The 19,555-nt window shown below is 33.3% G+C and overlaps 2 protein-coding genes across 2 annotated transcripts in view; one reads left to right on the top strand and one right to left on the bottom strand.

Moving 5' to 3' along the window:
- The window catches only part of LOC106458328 (collagen alpha-2(IV) chain-like), a 157,136-nt gene extending 149,378 nt beyond the window's left edge, over window positions 1-7,758 (bottom strand). Inside the window, 2 exon segments of the mRNA XM_013917837.2 lie at window positions 7,253-7,301; window positions 7,455-7,758. Coding sequence (XP_013773291.2) covers window positions 7,253-7,301; window positions 7,455-7,501 — 96 coding nt within the window. The 5' untranslated portion in view covers window positions 7,502-7,758.
- Window positions 7,759-8,075: 317 nt separating this feature from the next.
- The window catches only part of LOC106458326 (collagen alpha-5(IV) chain-like), a 107,673-nt gene continuing 96,193 nt past the window's right edge, over window positions 8,076-19,555 (top strand). The window contains exon 1 of the mRNA XM_013917835.2: window positions 8,076-8,533. Coding sequence (XP_013773289.1) covers window positions 8,459-8,533 — 75 coding nt within the window. The 5' untranslated portion in view covers window positions 8,076-8,458. The remainder of the gene's footprint in view (window positions 8,534-19,555) is intronic.

Here is a 19,555-nt window from a genome sequence, read left to right as displayed (position 1 = left end):
GACGGGGCAAGTACTATCACCCCATATTTCATAGCTAACTAAAATAAATATATTTTGCGAAATCAAGCTTGAACAAAAAAAGAGACAGAAAAGTGCAGTCGAGGCAGTCATACGTCGGTAAATTCCTTTGTAAGCCAATCAAAATTAAGATCATTTATGAAATGAATTTGTGGCGTATTCATAGAATAATTATTGGTAAAAGTCAGTTAAATTGGTAACATTACATTCCAACAATGGCTTTTATGTCATGTCGCTTAGCAACCTCTGTTATACAAATTTCTCTGTTTATCTGTTACTCTCATGGAAGTTCTGTTTTGGTTTCACGCATTTCATTATACTTTTCTTATGTATCTTTGTTTTAAGTTTAAATATTTTGCCTGCTTCTTTAATATTTATCTGTTTCTATCAAGCACTCTTTTATACTTTTTTACTGTCTCTCTACGTTTTACCCTATTTCTTCCCTGTCGCCCCTCTCTTTGTAATGCACTTATTTCCATATGTTTGTTATTGCTTGGCTATTTCTATTTACCATACTTATTACTTTTTCGAAAATTAGATAAATCAATAAATATTTCTAGATTATAATTTAATCTTTATTATAGTTTTGATAATCTAAAACGATTTTCTTCATCGAGGGACGTCAAAAGTTTAATTGATTTACGTTTTTAAAGATTTATTTTGCACATGTAGTCGCTTTTACTGATATTGCAATATTCTTACTTATAAATGTTTTGGTCTTACAAATGACAAATAACTAACATCTGAATATATTTAAGCTGCACCTCCGTTTTAATGTTATAATTTTTCTTATTCATTTGGCTCTTAATATGAATCTGTAGGTGGTATTATCTATAATATATTTCTTTAGTCTACCTCCCTGTAGGATAAATTGAAAATCTTGATTTCGAATAATTTAAACTTCTTAAATGATTATTAAAATATTCTAATAGTCATACGGAACTTTAAAATTTCATAGTATTAATACCTAATTTTATCTATAATCTTTAAATAGATAAAATTAATACCGAATTTTATTTATTTAAAGATTATAGTTCAGTACAAAATTAAAAGTTGCTAGTACTTGAAATTATACAAAAAACTTGTTTGTTTGTCTATAAAACAAAATCAATAAATAATCAGAGTCCATGCATTTACAAAGTTAACTTGATTTGAACTTTAAGTAGATATATTATCATCGCAAAATACTCAATTACAAAAACATTGAACAAATAATTTTGTCCATGGACTCAGGTTTATCATGGAACTCAAGTTTGGATATTACCGTTTTAAAACTTAAACACAGTTTACAATAATCACCTTCATACTCCAACTAGCTACATATATATATTGGTGATCTATTTAATAATATCAGTGCTATTTTTCCTTTTCGAACTGTTCCTATTCATGGGATTCTTTTCTGCATCTGCTTTATACGTTCTGTTTACCTATCAGTTTCTTTTTTTCACCCTATTCTCATGCATTTTTTTCTGGCTTATCTTCTCTTTGTGTTTGTTCATTCTTCTGTCATTGATCTAAATTTTTGATGCACCTTTTCCTGTGTCTCTCTCTCTGTCATTTACCTATATGCTTATCTACCACATTCTCTGTCTTTATTCTTTCTATATCATTGTATTTCTCCTTCATTTCTTTCCTTCACTCATACACTATTTTCTTTTTGTATTCTACAACTTTCATTTTCACTTCATCTCATTTTCTCTAATACAATACTGTTTCTTACACATTTTCTGTTTTTGCCTATCTTTCTTTCCATAAACTTATCTAGATATCTATGATAATTACGCTATTCTTTCTCTCTCTCTGCCTATTATTTTTTATATTTGTTTCTTTTTTTTTGCTTCTTTACAGCTATCTTATTGTATCCATCACTTCGTGTACTTTCTCTCTCTCAATTCTTTCTCCACTTCCATAGACGTTTTTCTAGTTATTTTACCTTGTTCTCTCTCTCTGTGCCTATTTACCTACTTTCCCTCTGTATACTTTGTGTCATCCATTTGCATTTGTTGTAGCCGATAATTTACCTCTTTGATGCACTTTCTCCTACTGTTCTACTTCTCTCCTACTGCGTGGTTCACTTGTTTGATAACTGATCAACTACATGGTGACTAGTGTTAATTAAATATAACCTTGATATTACTGTAAGAAAACCAGTTAAATGAACCTCAAAGGTTCTGGTTTGTTTGAACTTCTGCTTAAAATGTAAAATATAATTATGGCGTTTTTCTGTGGAAATGAACTATTTTTAAGCCATAAGCTTACTGTTGTTTTATATTTAATCTTCCACCATTCACTTTTTGTTTGTTTTTTTATTCAATGTTCCTTTATAAAACATCCCAGACAGATAATTTTTTATTATTCTTATGCTAGCTCTACTAAATTAGATACGAATTAACAAATGTCTAAACCCTGGCTGTTCGTGGGCGATAATTAAGTGGATGTTCGTTGTATGGGACCAGCGTTCTTCTATATATAGTTGAATTGATTGCTCTATTACATTTTGGTAACTAACAAGGCAAACAGATCGAAAATATGACAAGTTGACAATTGCTTGCTCACTTCTGAAGCCTAAACTCTCTCGTTTTTCTTTCTTTTATTGTTAATCTTTGCGTGGGCATCAAATTGTGCGTGGGCGCTCCAAGTCAAGTACGTTGAGCGTAGAGCTGGCTGAAATTCTATTAGTCGTCTAAGGGGTGAGTACATTCTTCAGCAATGGAAAAAGAAAATAGGAAAAATGGTCGATATATTATTGGTTGTTTGGACACTTAAAATGTATTATGACTATTTTTGTTTATTCTCGCTTTAGAAACTAACAAGCTGTAATTATTAACAGCTCAAAATCATTAAAAAAAGTGAGGAAAAATACAAGCATTCTAATATTTTGTTAAATTATGAAGCACCATGCTAGACACCAAGTACTAGCCAACTCATTTGACATCCCCTTTCCCCCAAGAATTAGCTTCCTTAGTACGTGGGCCCGTCCAAGTATGCCTTCTGGTTATTGTGGCAAAAACGTACGTACATTCAGATACGGTACCTATTATACCGTGTCTTCCCCCTTCTCACTCAGATCTTTATCTGCTAAAAAAGGGCGCCTTGTATAGCGCAAGTCCCCTTCACCGAGTCCACGCAAATTACAAATGAAATCTTACTTACAAAAAATAAAAAGTTTCCAGAAAATTGCATTTTCATACAAGATTGGTCTTTTGTAGAGAGCATCCAGTTGAACATAATTATAACGTCATGTGATCTTTTCTCATACAGGATGCATTATATAGAACATAATTATAACTTCATGTGATCTTTCCTTACACAGGATGTATTATAGAGAACATAATTATAACGTCATGTGATCTTTCCTTATACAGGATGCATTATATAGAACATAATTATAACTTCATGTGATCTTTCTTTATACAGGATGTATAATAGAGAACATAATTATAACGTCATGTGATCTTTCCTTATACAGGATGTATTATAAAGAACATAATTATAACGTCATGTGATCTTTTCTCATACAGGATATATCATAGAGAACATAATTATAACATCATGCAATCTTTCCTTATACAGGATGTATTATAGAGAACATAATTTTAACGTCATGTGATCTTTCCTCGTACAGGTTTGATATATTATATAGAGCATCTAGAATACATCTTAGCACAATTATGAGTTCGCATGATCAATATAATCTTTATTTCTCCAAACTCACATTCTTATCTTAATATCATATTTAATTATGATGATCTATGTATAAAATATTGCAAGATTTATAATCAACTCATTCTTCCTACCAAATCTGATTTAAGCCTATAAAATATGGTTTTAAAACAATTTCGATGGAACACATATACAAATTAATAACTTGTGATCAAAACAAGTTAAATATATATATATATCAGAATTAAAAATTAATAACATAGTATACAATTTATTAAATTTTATACCGTTTTGTCTAGGATTATGTAACTTCATGAACTGTTACAAAAACTTATAGGCTTCCTCAATGGCTCAGCGGTAAGTCTAACGGTTTATAACGCTAAAAACCGTGGTGGGCACATCACAGATAGCCCACCGTATAGCCTTGCGCTGAACAACAACAACAAAAAAGCTAATAATGGTTATAATATATTGATTTATAGGTTGGGTATATATTTTTGACCGTAATCTAAGTACGTAATCTAACACTTCAAACGTAATAGCCACATTAGGAGAGATAGGTTAGTTCATATGCTAATAATGCAAAAACATCTTTGTAAAAATAAGAATTAGATAAAAACTGCTATGTAAACAGACGTTAAAAATTTTAACCAATACCATTAATGAATCTCACTTTAAGAAAAAGTGGAATACACGATACTGGGTAAAGCGTGTCCGTTTGGTTTAGCCCAAATCTATACAATGGGGTATTTGTTCGATGTTCGCGGCGGAGATCAAACCACGAATTCTATTGGTGCAAATCCAGACGATTATCGCTGAACATATCAGGAAACTAAGTAAAAGGCAGTTCCCGTATGTAAATGTAACTCATAGTTAAAAGTTAAATTGACAGAAAACGGTTCAAACATATGGTTTCTCTTTCTTCGTTTCCTTAATTTATTCTTAACTTAGAATTAAAACTTCCTATAAAAGGTTACATGTTGAACATTTCGCAGTTAAGAAACTAAATACAGGTGGTTAGGGCGTTTGATTCGTCATCTGAGGGTCACAAGTTCGAATCCCGTTACCGAACAAGTTTTCCCTTTTAGCCATAGAGGAGTTATAATACAACGGTCAATTCCAGTATTCGTTGGTAAAGAGAAGCCCAAGAGTTGGCGGTGGGTAATGTTGACCAGCTGCCTTCCCTCTAGGAACGACTAGCGCAGATAGCCCTCGAGTAGTTTTGCGCAAAGTTCAACAAACAAACAAACTATAGATACGTCAAACTTCCCAAGTTACAGGCAGCGTTCATGGAAACTAGCAAATGAAGCAAAAATATCATATTCGTGAGGACATGAAAGTCGTTGAACGTCAGAGGTTAATACTATTCCCATTCATCGACCTTATAAGGTAATCTACATTCTCCTAAAGAGGGCTAACGTTATACAGAAACAAACACTCCTGCGCTAAAGAAGTTAGATGTACGTGCTCATCAACACTCGTTAGCTTCAACAATCACTCCCCAGGTGTCTTGTTAAATGGGTCTACTTAAATATGCTTGTTTCTTACTGGCACAACTTTGAATACACTAAGAACAGGAAAGACACTAAGCTACCTATGATGATGCACTGTGTGGAGACCTGATTTTCACAGCGCCTCGTACTAAAGTCTTGGAACACTTCCCTGATAACATACTATTAATTAATAAAGATACTTTTTTTATAGTATTTTATTTTCATTGTCATATTACGTGCTATTCTGCTTGAGATCGTTTAACAAATCTTCAAAATTTTTGGAAAGACGAGTTTGAGATTCAGTACAATTTACTGCCTTCAACTGGTCCGGGCGTGGTCGAGTGGCTAGCGTGCTCGGAATGTGAATCCGATACTTCCCGGCCTGTTTGAGACTGTGGATGTGCTATAAGAGTGACAGTCACAATTCGACAGCTACTGCTCAAGAGTGGGAGGTGGGTGACGATACCATCTGCCTGTTATTCCAGTCTATCAGTGAACAATTAAGAACGACTATATGCAGATAACTCTTGTGTAGCTTTGCACGAAGATTCTGGAACAAACAAACGCGCTTTCTTTCTGAACGGTATATATCAATCTGTGTTCTTTTTAACATTTAAAGTATTTGGTGAAAACGTTAACGTACCCATTCCGAACCACAGAATATTATCATATTCATGTCAAAATAATTTTGATATTAAAACGCAGCGCACATTTATATAAACATTAAAAACATGAGGAAACGATCCTCAGACTCATAAATGATATTTCTATCAAAATGATGAACTCAGCACGTGTGTCTAATATTTCGACAATACTTTACAACTGTATAGATATTAATGAACATTGAATCAATTTCAATGATGGTAAGCGTTTTGACTTTTACATTTAATTATTAACGTTTCTTTCGTAACAATAACATTTTCCAATAATGTAATAAACAATTGACATATAATAACCTAACAATAGTACCAACAATACATTAATCCGCGCGATTTACGCTTTTCTAGTAAGACATGGTGGTGGCAGACAAAACATTCTGACGTAACAACTTCATTTTTTTAGTAATAATAATACCAATTAGAATTCAACTCACTGGCTCAATATTTCGTTATTACAGCTTCGTCAAGAGCTATCGATAACCTACAGGTTCACTAATCTAGTTTAAATTAAATTGGAATATCTTTATCATTTAATCGAAAACTGATACACGTACCTAAAAACATTCCGATTTCATTAAAAATGATACCAAACACGTTTGGTTTATATACCTCGAGTATAGAAAAATTATATCAATCATGGAATTATCATATGATGAGCTTCACTGATGAGCTGATATCATAATTATTTACCACTGACCACAGATTTGTAGGCTTTTAGCGATGATTTATATTTAGTTAGTTGTTATGATGCAAGTGGTAATGTAGTTGAAAACGTAAGCGGTATTTTGTATCATCTACAGATGTAGAACCTGTTTTCATCAGATTTTGCAGTGTTAAACACCCAATATCAAGCGAGAAACGTTTCTGTGTGATAACGTAGTAAATTCTAAGCTAAACCATATCTTTATGATATCAACTTAGCACGTTTAACAATGGTAGCACTGTATAATCTGATGCAAAAAATGTCACTTTAACTAAATTTATTCATTTATTTTTTAATGAAATATCATTTAAAAAGTACTATATTACTCAAGTCTATATATATATATTTCATTCTAGAATTTATCACACCAATAGGAGGACACTTTCATGAATAGAAGTTTCTTTCAGCGCATCATGCGCATGTCTCCTCCTGAAAAGAGTAATCGATAAGTTGCCCTAAACCATGCTATGTCTTGATATTTACGCAGAAGTTTTTTGATATCAGTATTTTTCTTTAAGAAATAACAACACTAATATTCTCAGTTCTATAACTTATGACGTTTTTGTACAGTACACTTTAAATATTGCAGATGTTATAATCTTTATACATCAGTATATAATTCATTAATCAAATCAAAGAAAGTTGGTAATGGTAGAGACTGAAATCTAGCAGACGACTTTTCTCACTCTATAGCTCAGTTATAACACAAAACTTACCGCTTGTATTTCTGGAATCAGGAAGATTAAGAAGACAATAAGGATAGACCTGAAAAGAACGAAAACAGATAAAGCATTAGGTGGGAAATAAACAATCGCCTTCAGTATTACACACTTTTCACAATTGTAAGAGTTATTCTTCTACATCAGTTTATAAGGAAGACTTTAAAACTATTAAAAGTTTAAACATCGTCTTACTTACAATTTACAGAGCAAAAGTCCAGAAAATCGTTGTGATTTCAACTCCATGATTTTCCTGGGGGTCTGCACTGCGGGCTGGACCGCCACCTACAAACCCTCCCCCCAAATCAATGTTTACTGCTACTTTTACGATTGAAACAGTGATACACAAAACAAGAGTTTTCAATGTTTGCTAGAAGGTTTGTGGCTTCTCTTAATACTTCTTAAAAATTAACTCTCCATACGTCACAACTGTTAACTAGCTGCTGGAGAGCTAAATTGCTAATGGTAGCAGAGCCACGCCACAAGCGTTAGATGATACTAGCCAACACTTTTCGACAGGACTTCGGAAGTAGGATGCTAGTGGGCGGGGTTTACTTGTCATGTGACCCAAACTTTTACTCGAATCAAATGTTATAATTTTTATCCTTTTTGATTTTAGCTTATTGATTGTAAGAAGAATCTACAGGAATTATGGAGTAATTACGAAAATTAATCCAGTGTTGACTTTGAAACCATGTGTAAACTAATCGAAAAGTTTTTATTTTAGTAATAGCGTGTAAAACAAAGTTTGAAGACTCTCGTAGAATACGTTTCTATTGGGTGATATTATGCCACTCATTCATTCTTATTTGCCACACCTACTTGGACTTTTCTCGCATTCAGTCACAATTTATTGCAGTAATGTAGTTTTCTGTAGCTTTTAAGGTTCTTTGCAGTTTCATATATAATCAGTTTTAGTTTTTGGTTAGCTCAAGTAGAAAAAAAAATAGAAAGAAAGAAAAACAAAGAGCGAATTACTCCGACCCGCAAGAACTGTAATTCCTGTCAAAGGCGGGGTATTCTATAAACTGGCAGAGGAGGCTAGATCTACATGTGCTCGCCGCTTCCAGACGACGACAACATGGGACACTAACGTGTTAGCTGTGAGGTCTGGACTAGCATAGGGGTGTACGATATAGAAGTTTTTGGTTTTGCCACGCTCTGCGGCATTCCAGAACGCTCAGAGGCCTGTTTTCTAGTAAAATGCAATCACAAGTAGTCTTCCAGTTTGTGGGATGTTTTTTTCTCTTACTTTTGGCCAAGGGCAGTGAAGCTGCGGTGAGTGTTACTTACTTAAGCATAAACTTCTAATAAAATAGACAAAAATAAAGTATATTACAACTCTTTTAAAGTTAATATATATAATTCATTAATGACATGTTTAATACGCTTAGGTTATTTTCTTTTATTAGCTCTATTATTTCATGTCATTTAAGTTTTCATGGGTATTTAACTTTAACGGGATAGTTACCTAGCCTCGGAGCAGAGGCTTGGTGGCATTACACTATCCAGGAGTAATTACTTGATTAGTAAAAACGCGGCTACATATGATGAGATTTAGTACTTTTTTTTTGTTTGCTTGTCGAACGGTTATAATTGTACTTTAAAGAACTTCCTTGACAAATGTTTTTACTTATTATTAACATTAAACGCATAGAAGATTGAGCTAATTGTATTAAATATTCTAAAGATGATCAAATATTCACATAAAGCAATTTTACAAAACATAAAATAAACATAATTATTGTATGTAAAGATAAGCATTCGATACATAAAGTTAACACTGAATTTTCTCTCAAGAAAAGAAATGTACAACTTTTGCAAATTAATCTATTCCCATTATTATTAGATGACACACGCTGCATGAAAAAATAAAATAAATGCATTGTGTACATTATGTTAATAAAAATAAAGATAAATAAAAAAAAGCAAAACTACTTATAAACTTTTCGGATTAGGTGGTTAAGACCAACTACATATGCATTAGTATAGATGCTTATACCTGTATAAAATGTGTTTTATTCCAGTAATTTTCGAAAACGTGATGATAAACACGCGCTTGTCGAAAGTATTATTAAAAAGCTCCTTCCTATCAGCAACATTTTAAACATACCATCTATCCTCACGCTCGATACACCTGTGGACTAACTCCTCACATATGAGGATATAACAACTAAGAACGTCTTTTGTTGACAGTCTATGGCCAGTTTAACTACAGCTTCAAACACAAGCTCCCAATAAATACCCTTTTATAGAAGAATGGACTTTATTTACTGTGTCTATGAAGACAATTTCGTTTACATTTTAACTTTTGCGTGCATAAAATTTTCATTTTTTCAAACTTCATTGGTATTGTACTTTAACAGAATATTAAAAAGTCGAATCATATGAAAAAATTAAACTTTTTGATATGTATTAACAAATAGTAGAGAAAAAAAGCATTGATTTTTTTCATTATTTTAAGAACGTGTGTGAAAAATAAGAAGAAAAATATTTTTATTAGTTTTCCAAGTTCTGTAACTTGCACATCAAACCTGCACAAACTATGAAGACTTTGACGTTCATTTTAAATCGAAACTTTATCTTAGTTAGAGTTTTCATATTTATACAAAATTGATATTTTGATAGATAGTTTTTAAGAAAGTATACATATATATTTGTTTACTTTGACTGCTTGGAGCTTTGACATTCATATTTTCGTTTTCACTGTCATCAAGTGTTTTTTTGCCTTTTTTCTGTTTATGTGATATGTCCTCCTCTAAAGTTAATGGATCAGCAACCTAGCAACCAGTTTGATCTTTCTAGCATTAAAGGAATAAAAAAAGACCCTTGCAACTCAGATGAAATTGAGGTCAGTGCTTGAGTATGTTGTAATGGTCTTCGAAAAACTTTATGAAGATGAACTCTGACAACAAATAAGTAAAACTTAGGTCTGTCAGTAGTTTCGTAATTCTATTAATAAACTATTCTAGGCTACATTTGCTTTATATCGTCCATTTAATACAAGCTTAAAACTGCAAGTTCCATTCGTAACACCCCCCCCCCTTTTCTCGTGATAATTTCTACACTGTCGTAAATAAACTGTTAAAAGATATTTGATAGCTATGTGGGGGTGGTACATGTAATGTCGCGTCTTTCCAATAGTCGAGAGCGTTTGGGACCCACGGTTTTTAGTTTGTATAAACATCAGAACTAGGGCCTCATGGTATTTATTTTCTATAATTATCAGAGCCGAGGCCGTGGTCTTCCCAAGACCTCGTCACTTCGTCTCCATTCTCCCGTAGTCTCAAGTTTCTTACTGGTCTCGGTGGATTTTGCACTGTTGACAAGCGTGTAGCACGATTTGTGGGAACCAGCAATGTATTACTCTCTTTTCAATAAAAATTGTTTTTGACTAAGGAATATACCTAGAATATTTAATTGTTTATAATAAAAAAAGTAATGAACTGCTCAGCTGTAAGTTTTTGTTTTGTTTCTGGAAAGGGAAAGACAAAAAGTTTGTTTATATTGCCCACTTTGGAATATAGCGCCATCTGTCAGTCAGTGATCTGTATAAGTTCTGCGTGGCTCAATTTACAGTTAATTGGCATGAATTATAAAGCGCATCGACATGGAATTTTGAATATATGAATAATAACTGTATGATTATCATTTAATTTTATGTTCAGTTATATTTACTTTTACCTCCTTCCTTTTCAAACACTGATTGAGAACCAAGAATCGAATAAGTTAAAATAATTAATTCCTTTACATGATCAAAATCACTTCAGATGTGAATCAATATTAAAGTACAATAAAATGAAGTATGACAGATTCGCGTTAGTAAAGTATAATTAAAAATATTACGTTAAATAATGATAATTGCCTACGGACTTACAACGCTAAAACCCGGGGTTCGATTCCCCGCGGTGGACACAATGTGATGTACGATGTGTGAAAAGCACACTACCAGTATGCCAAGCATACCATTTTAGGGGGTCTGGGAATATGCCCCCAGAAATTTTTTGAAAATTTAATGCTGTGAGATTGAATCTTGAGCCATTTTAATTACAAACACTGTATATACACACAACGTTATGTATTTAAAGAAACAAGTTTTAATACATAAGTTGGTGTTATACATGCCATGAAAAGTCCTGCCGACAACTGCTGACTTCAGCTGGTCAGCTATAATTGCATTTTGTCTCCAAATAACATTTCATGAGAAGGACTGAAAAAACGTTATAATTCAAGCATTAACAGCTTCTCATTCAAATCTTTTTTTTTTACAATTTTATCAATTCTAAGTTAACAAACGTATGATAAGTTTTCATTCTATACAAACATGTGGTTTTAGACATTGATAAACAATTGATACATTCGATAGACAATCTTTTTTAACGTTTATTAAATTTAATAAAAACTGTTTGAAAAAATAGAGAGTTGGTGTTAGAACTTAGGGTTATCTGCTGTGTCCACCGCGAGGAACCAAATCCCGGATTGTAGCCGTTGTAAGTCCGTAAACTTACCACTGTCCCACCAGGAAATAAGAAGAGTTGTTGTTGTTTGAAGGTAAGCATAAAGCTACACAATGGACAATTTGTGCTCTGCCCATTATGGGTATCGAAACCCGGTTTCTAGCGTTGTAAGTCCGCAGGCATACCGCTGTGTCACTGAGGGAGACAGAGAGAGAAAAATATCAGGAAAATGTAAAATTCTTTGGCTGATTGCACTTTAGTTAAGATGTGTATTAAGTTATTCCCATAAAAACATCATTTTTTTATAATACCGTTGCTTTTAATTTTGAAACATAATAATGACATAAAAGAATACAAAAAAACATGTTTAATTAACATTTATCGAATTTATACAGCCATCTGTCAAATTTCTATGATGTATCGCCTTGTCTTTTTCATGATAGTTTTTGTACAGAACATATAGATACTCTCAAGTATATAACAAACATTATCTACACCATGCTAACAAGCCAACTAGGCCTTGTTTTATTCTTTTTTCTCTTTAAACATTCATAACAAGTACAATATACAATGATTTTTTTTCATCCTCTCGAACTACAACTATATATATATTTTCTAAACTGCCGACTCTCTTCTTCACCCAAAAGTGTGTGGGTGGTTGGCGGGTGGGAAGTGGCAATCTGTTTCTGTTAGTCAAAAACTTTCTGTTCTTAAAAAGGTCAACGTCTCTTTTAGTCTGGTAACATCTGACCTGTCCTATTTCACGAAAAAAAAAAAGATCTATCTATGGCAGCTTGATGATTTTCAAGAAGTGTGGGTAAATTTCAAAAGGGGTGGGGGAGAGGGAAACGTTTTTGATAGAAATAAGTAGCGTCAAGTTTCATCTATATGCATTGACTATAGTCAGTCATTCACAAGGTTCAATGTCTAGTCATTCTATGTCTAATCTATGAATTCTCGACAATTAATATACACGATATATGTAGTATTATAATTCTACCTAATTAAAAGAACGAAATTATACAGTTGTAATTTTAAGCCTAATATTAGTGATAAAGTTTTCATTTTCCTCTTAGTCAGTTCATAATGGATTTTAAGTTAGAGCCGTTTAAAAATAACATTTTAATCTACTTTTTGCCTCTATTTTGTTTACATCACTGCCTAGAAGAACTTTCAGTTAATACCAGAACTCGTCAGCCGGGTATGATGTCAGACAAAAGTACAAACAAAATGTGGTAAACAAAATAAATATTTAAAATGGTATTTTTTCATGCCTCTGGTTTAAATTCTGTAATGAGAAACCTGTGAATAGAATGCCTGCATTGTATCGAGATTTTTACCCGTTGGTTGCTTTGCTTCGCTTGCTTACAATGTTTAACACCGTAACATAAAAATTTTCATACTGCATATACGGATTAAGGGAGCGTAGAGGTTCTATATTAATGTGGGGGTCCTTTCATTTTGAACGCTTTTTGAATTGTATAGCCTAGATTATATATATATATAGAGAGAGAGAGAGAGAGACCTCTAGCTCTATGGTTAATTTGCGCGGTTTTCCCCCTGAAGACCTGGGTTCGAATCGCGATTCAAAACAAAAAGCAATAAAAAATATGTCGCTTTACGCTAAAGAATCACCCAACTATGCATATAACAAGCTGAAATACCTTTCAAATGATGGGGAATGTTTAAACTTAATTGAAGAAAGGTAACTTTAACAACAATCATATATTTCAAAGTAATAGCTTGATCATAAACTTTATCTCAAAATTTTAAAAATTATAACAAAGCTTCTTCATAAATAACATTTGCAGTTTGCTTTCCATCTACCAACAAATACCTTGACCTTGAATCCCTTTAGAATATTCAACATTGTCTAAAGTGCCAACTTGCCAAGATTGTTTGAAATTGACTCAATAGGCTGGGAGTAATTAACCAATATGCTTTACAAAATAGAAATAGAGTTAAGTTCAATTTTGACATCCTTAGGACATTCCCCCATAGCTCAGCTCCTAGTGTATACATACAAATTTTGGTTTAGATTGGCCCAATAGGCTGGGAGGAGTTAGGGTGCAAACAATCACACATTTCGTCTTTATATATATATGGATAATAACAATGTACGTGTTATATAATCGAAGGACTTTCTTAAATTACAAAAGTGAGAAAAAAATAATGGCAACATGTGCCAACAATATCCTACATTATCACAATTACAGGTATCCGATTAATAGGTTATCTTCTGACAATTTTGTTTAGCAAATTGATTTATAATCTCAAAAGTATAGGTTATGAGTTATGTCAGGTTCAATGTCAGTGAGAAACCACATAGTCCCTTTTGTCCTAGTGTGTGTGTGTGTTTTTACACGCTGCCTTGTGGGAAAAGAATATCCTACTTTCGCAGTTAAGAAAGGGTAACATTCAATACATCCGCAATGCAATATCACCATTTGGAATTTAATTTTTTTAAATATAAGTATAATGTATAGTTCGTCTATTTACCAGGAAAAGTTTCTTCTTGGTCATCACTGTATACTTGAACCTGATAATAAGCTTTCAGGATTTCAGGGTTAAGCATAACTGAAAATTGTGTTAAAAATTCAAATATTGCTTGAAGGGTGATGTATGTTTGTTGGCGTTTCTTAAGTGCTGTTATGTTGACAAGTTCTATTGCCATAGTTTCATGATAATTAAAGTTCTTTCTCATTTACATCCTATGCTCCACTTAGTAACTGTGACCAGTGTTTCCTTCTGTCTCAATCTTTTGCAAAGAGATACCTATGGCATTGAAATAGTCAAAGTTGAATCAAAAACACATGTGATAATTGCAGTTTCGAGTTGCTTCATTTTTTGCATCATGTGATTCTTTCTGACTTGTTAACAGAAATTTTGAGAAGTGGTTGCTCTACTTCAGCATAGTTAATGTGTAAAGCACGAGTGGCACTTGTTCTGATAGATCATTTGGTTTTTAGACAGTGATATAATTACTTTTCCTTTCAGACATATGGTCAGAATTACCAACTATGTGTTTGTAGTGCTTATAGTGCTTGTAGAAAATAAAAAAAGATAGGGAGAGAGATGGCAGAATATTCCGCAATACAAGTTCTAAAAAAGCTTAAGAGTGAGAAGAGTAAGGCACAAATTCAAATAATGCTTTAATGTTTTTGATCTATGCTTGTAGCTGCCGTTATGTTATCGGCATAGTCATACCTTTGGCCACGAAAATCAGCAATAGAAAAAAAGTTTATAGCACTCTATTTACGAGGTCTTCAGCTCCGCGATCATGCAATGATATACATTTCAAAAACTTTTCAGCTGATTTGTCAATATCATTATAAATGTTAGCTGATCCATTCATGAGGTATCTTATGGGGAACCCCCCAGCAGTTGAAAAGTATACTTTGCTAGGTATTATTTTCTTGACACTTATGTATAATGTTAAAATAATAAATAAATATCACACAACGTTAAAATCGATACACAGTTAAAAACATTTTTAAATTCAGGCCAGTCTATGGCCTCTAAAATGTGGACTCTACATGTTTCGATGTTTACCACGTCATCATGCGAATTTATAACAATGCTTTTTTGGAGTGGAGGGAAGAACTTGTTTGATTGTTTGTTTGTTATTAAGCACAAAACTACACAATGGATTATTTGTGCTCTACCCACCACGGGTATCGAAACCCAGTTTCTAGCATTGTACATACGAAGACATACCACTGTGCCACTGTGGGGCAGGAGGGAAGAATACATTTAGCTTTTGGCATCTAGTAACGAAAAAATAACGAACGGCTGGAGACGGAAAGTTTTCCCTCCTATTAGTTAACGTTTGTTTCTTATATAGCAAAGCCCCTAGTGGCACACCGGTATGTCTGCGGACTTACAATGCTAGAATCCGGGTTTTGATAGCCGTGGTGGGCAGAGCACAGATAGCCCATTGTGCTTAATTACAAACAAACAAACAATTAGATAGCAAAGCTACATTTGGCTATTTGCTGTGTTCACTGTGTGAAATCGAACTCCGAATTTTAGCGTTTTAAGCCCGTTAACTGACCGCTGTCTCACGGGGGAACTAGTTGAAGTAGTCAACTGTTGCTGTTTAAGTAAATAGCACGACTTATCTTCATAAAATCAGAATTGAAATACTGAAGGCTAGAGAGGAGTTTTAATGATATTTTTAAAACTATGTTTATTGTTGTGACTTAAGTTGAGTTAACAACAATGGAATAACAACTCACAGTCAGTTGATAATGTTGTAGGCTATATTTTTAGGTTTTATTCACTATGGAAAGTTATCTTATATGCTGTAATAATTGTGTGAAGTCTAGAAGTTTCAGGAACGTTTAGTTCTCGGTGGAATATTAAACAGTCGTGAAGTGAGTATAGTAACTTTAGACTGACTGAGTTAATTAATTAATCATTTCAGTGTCAGTTCAAGAGTCTTAGTTAGACAGTGTGAGTTAAACATTCATTTAACGAGTTAGTTAGTTAGCCACTAATCGGAAAGTCAGTAAAAGTCAGTCAGCTGGGTTCGTTATTGATTATTAGCGATGAAATTTTGCAAGTGATACAAGCTTTATTTGTAAGTTAGGCTTACATTAGTTTCAGATTTTATGTTAAAATGTTGTTTGCGAAATTTTGCCTACTAGTGAACGTAGCTTGTAGCCCGAATAGAACGTTGTTGAAGAAATAAATTAGTTATCATAAAGTGACTTGGACTCAGCATTATTTTTACCGAATGACACAAAAGAACCTGCCCAACTATAGAACACGTTCCAACAATTGTGTCAGAAATGAGATTATTTTGATGAAATTAAAATAGAACTTTGACTAAACTTCAAAATGACAACATGAGCACGATAGCGACAGGAAATTAGGAGAAAGAAAATTAAAGGAAGATTATGAAGGAAGAGACGATAACTTATTAGAAAAACGAGAAGAAAAGAAAAGTGAAATTTACAGAAACTAAAAGACTAAAAGGAAAATTATAGAAAAAAGACTATCAAGAGGCAACAGATGTGAATTTAAGAGGAGTTAAAAGAAGGAGACTTAATATTTCAAGAGGAATTGACAACAACAAGAAATGTGATTGAAGACACGATCAAAGAAACTACTGAGATGTACAGGGAGATTGGAACAGACTGAAGAAGTACAAAAAAGACATTAATGAAGTACGAAAAGGCTGTAATGACAAAACTGAAAACTACAGAAAGATTATAATAGCAAGGTCAATGAGGTAGAAAGGAAAATCAATGACTGAATAAACATTTTTAAAGTGAATTGGTAATTGCAAAGACAAAACCAACCACACCTCTTTCTGTACCCCTTTAAGAATGCCAACCTAAGAAACCATTTACTATATAATATGGAATAGGACAACCTATTTGGCCTATACCTGTTACCACTACAGCATGCAATCTGTGACTGCAGGACCTTCCTGAAATACTTCAACCATGCCACTACCAAGTCCAATTTCAGAATTTACCTGCATAGTTCAACGACATCAGCCAGTTGAAAAACCAACAAACTATGATGGAAAGGTACCATTGAGAAGCATATTAGGCTCATTTCAAAATAATTTCAAAAGTGAACTGGTAGAGTCATGAACAAAAAGTTATTCGTTTTGTTAACATTTAAAAGGACTGGCTTTAAAAACATTATGCAACTTTCCAGCTGAAAGCTGTAACAACTATCAAGCATTGGTAGCTGCCTTATCCAACAGGTTTGGAGTGACACACCAGATGGAAGTTTCCAAAGCAAAGTTGAAAAGAAGAGTACGACAGAAAGTAGAGACCTTAGTCAAACTTGTGGAAGTTTCATAAAGGCTTACACAATTATCTTACTTGGATGTCACACATGAAATGATGAATTCGTTGACACGTGACCACTTCATAGGTGCCATAACAGAAGATAATATGCGAATTAGGCTGAAGCAGAGTAGATGTACATCTTTAAAGGAAGCTCTACTGTTGGTGATGGATCTTGAACCATAAAAGTTGTAGACAATCAACTAAAGGCACCATATAGAAGTTAAGGGGATATCAGATCAAATACTATTGAAACATCATTATTACTGAGAGATTAGGTGAGCTTCAAATTGCTCCGCAGCCTGTGACTAGCCAATTCCTTTGCACTAAATGACAATTAGAACATTATAGATTGAACTGTCAATGACAACAAAGAGGGCAGTTATTGTACCATCGAAAGGTGAAATACTCATACTAGGACTTATTAGGAATAAATTTACATCTAGTGATTGGGGCATAGCAGAACCAAGTACTCTAGTATATCCAGAGAGATTATCCGATGGAAGAACTCTTGTGGACCTCAAGAATAAAGGTGTCATCATTAGGGCCATGAACACAAAAAATTAACGAAGTTTAAGTCTGGATAAGACAATGTATTATGTAAAGTTGTACAGATAGTACATCCTAATAATCAAAGAACATAACAAGTAGACACCTTTGAGGCAAGATGTAGAAAAGTCAATATTCAGATCCTGACAGAAGGACAGCTTACCACCTCACATACAAAAGCTGTATGGCCGTAGATGTGGAGATGTTACAGCTGATCAATACCACAAATTATATCACTAGTTCACGGAATATCAAGATACCTTCTTCAGTAGAGGTCACGACTTAGACTGAGCAAATAAAATATCAGAGAATATTGATACTAGAGACGTATGCCCAATACGTCAGCTAGCCAGTTAATCTCCACTTATAAAAAAAGGTTGAAGCTTTCAAAGAGATAGCAGCCATGAAAGAACAAAGAGTAATAGAAACGAGTGTAATTTTTATCGTTACTATTACGCTTAATGATTACATGGTTTCAACAGTTTTCGGTATTTAACACCGCGACATAAAGTATTTTATAGTACGTATAAAATTGCATCTTGGATAAACCACTGTCTACTATGGGGCCGAGTTGGGGGTGGGTGCTGTTGACTAGCTGCCTTACCTCTAGTCTATCACTTCAAAGTTAGGAACATCTCAAGTAGATAGACCTTGAGTTGCTTTGCGCGAATATCCGAAAACATATAGATTTGTCTGTTAAGCTACCAAGTTTTGGTATAGAACAAAAGGATTCTTGGATATTGAATTGTTGCATTACAAAAAACAAGTCTTATTTTTATTTCTGATTTGAAATCCATAATGGACTGAGCAATAGAAACGTGAAAAAAATGCAGCTTCAGTATGATTTTTATCATTGACATTTGGCCTATTGTTGTTTTTGTTATTCCTGTTATATGCTATGAAACAACACCATGCGTGTTTTATTTTTAATATATGCAGAGTTGTGTCTAAAATACATTGCAGTGTTGGCTAATTTAACTAGATATGTCACAATAGTTAAACACCGTCTTAGAGATGGGCTTTCTCTTCCTTAAGTCAAGTTTGGTGGATGTTGCAAACCATTTTTTAAGGATATTATATATAAATATTTTATGATATGAGTATAGTCCGTTTGATGTAAAAGTTCTGTGTTTATACCTGATTTAAATATTGATGTAGAGAACAAACGAATTACAGCGGTCATATCCATGCTTTGTTATACATATTCGATTACTTGATGTTTCTGTGCGACTTATTCACTTGTCAGGAAGACGTTGTAATGAGTTTACACAAACAAGTTGTAAGTGTATCAATATTTTTCTAGGTGATAAAACAGATATTTTGTAAATTATTTTAATAAACTGAGATTTGCCTAATCGTGTATAAGAAAATCTATAAAGAGATCCTTGCCGAAAATTGTGATGCCGGTATTTAATGATTTCTTTTTTTTTAATTTCGCGCAAAACTACAGGAGGGCTTTCTGCGTTAGCCGTCACTAATTTAGCAGT

This window comes from Limulus polyphemus, unplaced genomic scaffold (assembly GCF_000517525.1).
Source record: "Limulus polyphemus unplaced genomic scaffold, Limulus_polyphemus-2.1.2 Scaffold445, whole genome shotgun sequence".
In the NCBI taxonomy this organism is placed as follows: domain Eukaryota; kingdom Metazoa; phylum Arthropoda; class Merostomata; order Xiphosura; family Limulidae; genus Limulus; species Limulus polyphemus.
The sequence above is the reverse complement of the archived record's forward strand: the minus strand, read 5'-3'. Positions and strand labels throughout refer to the sequence as shown.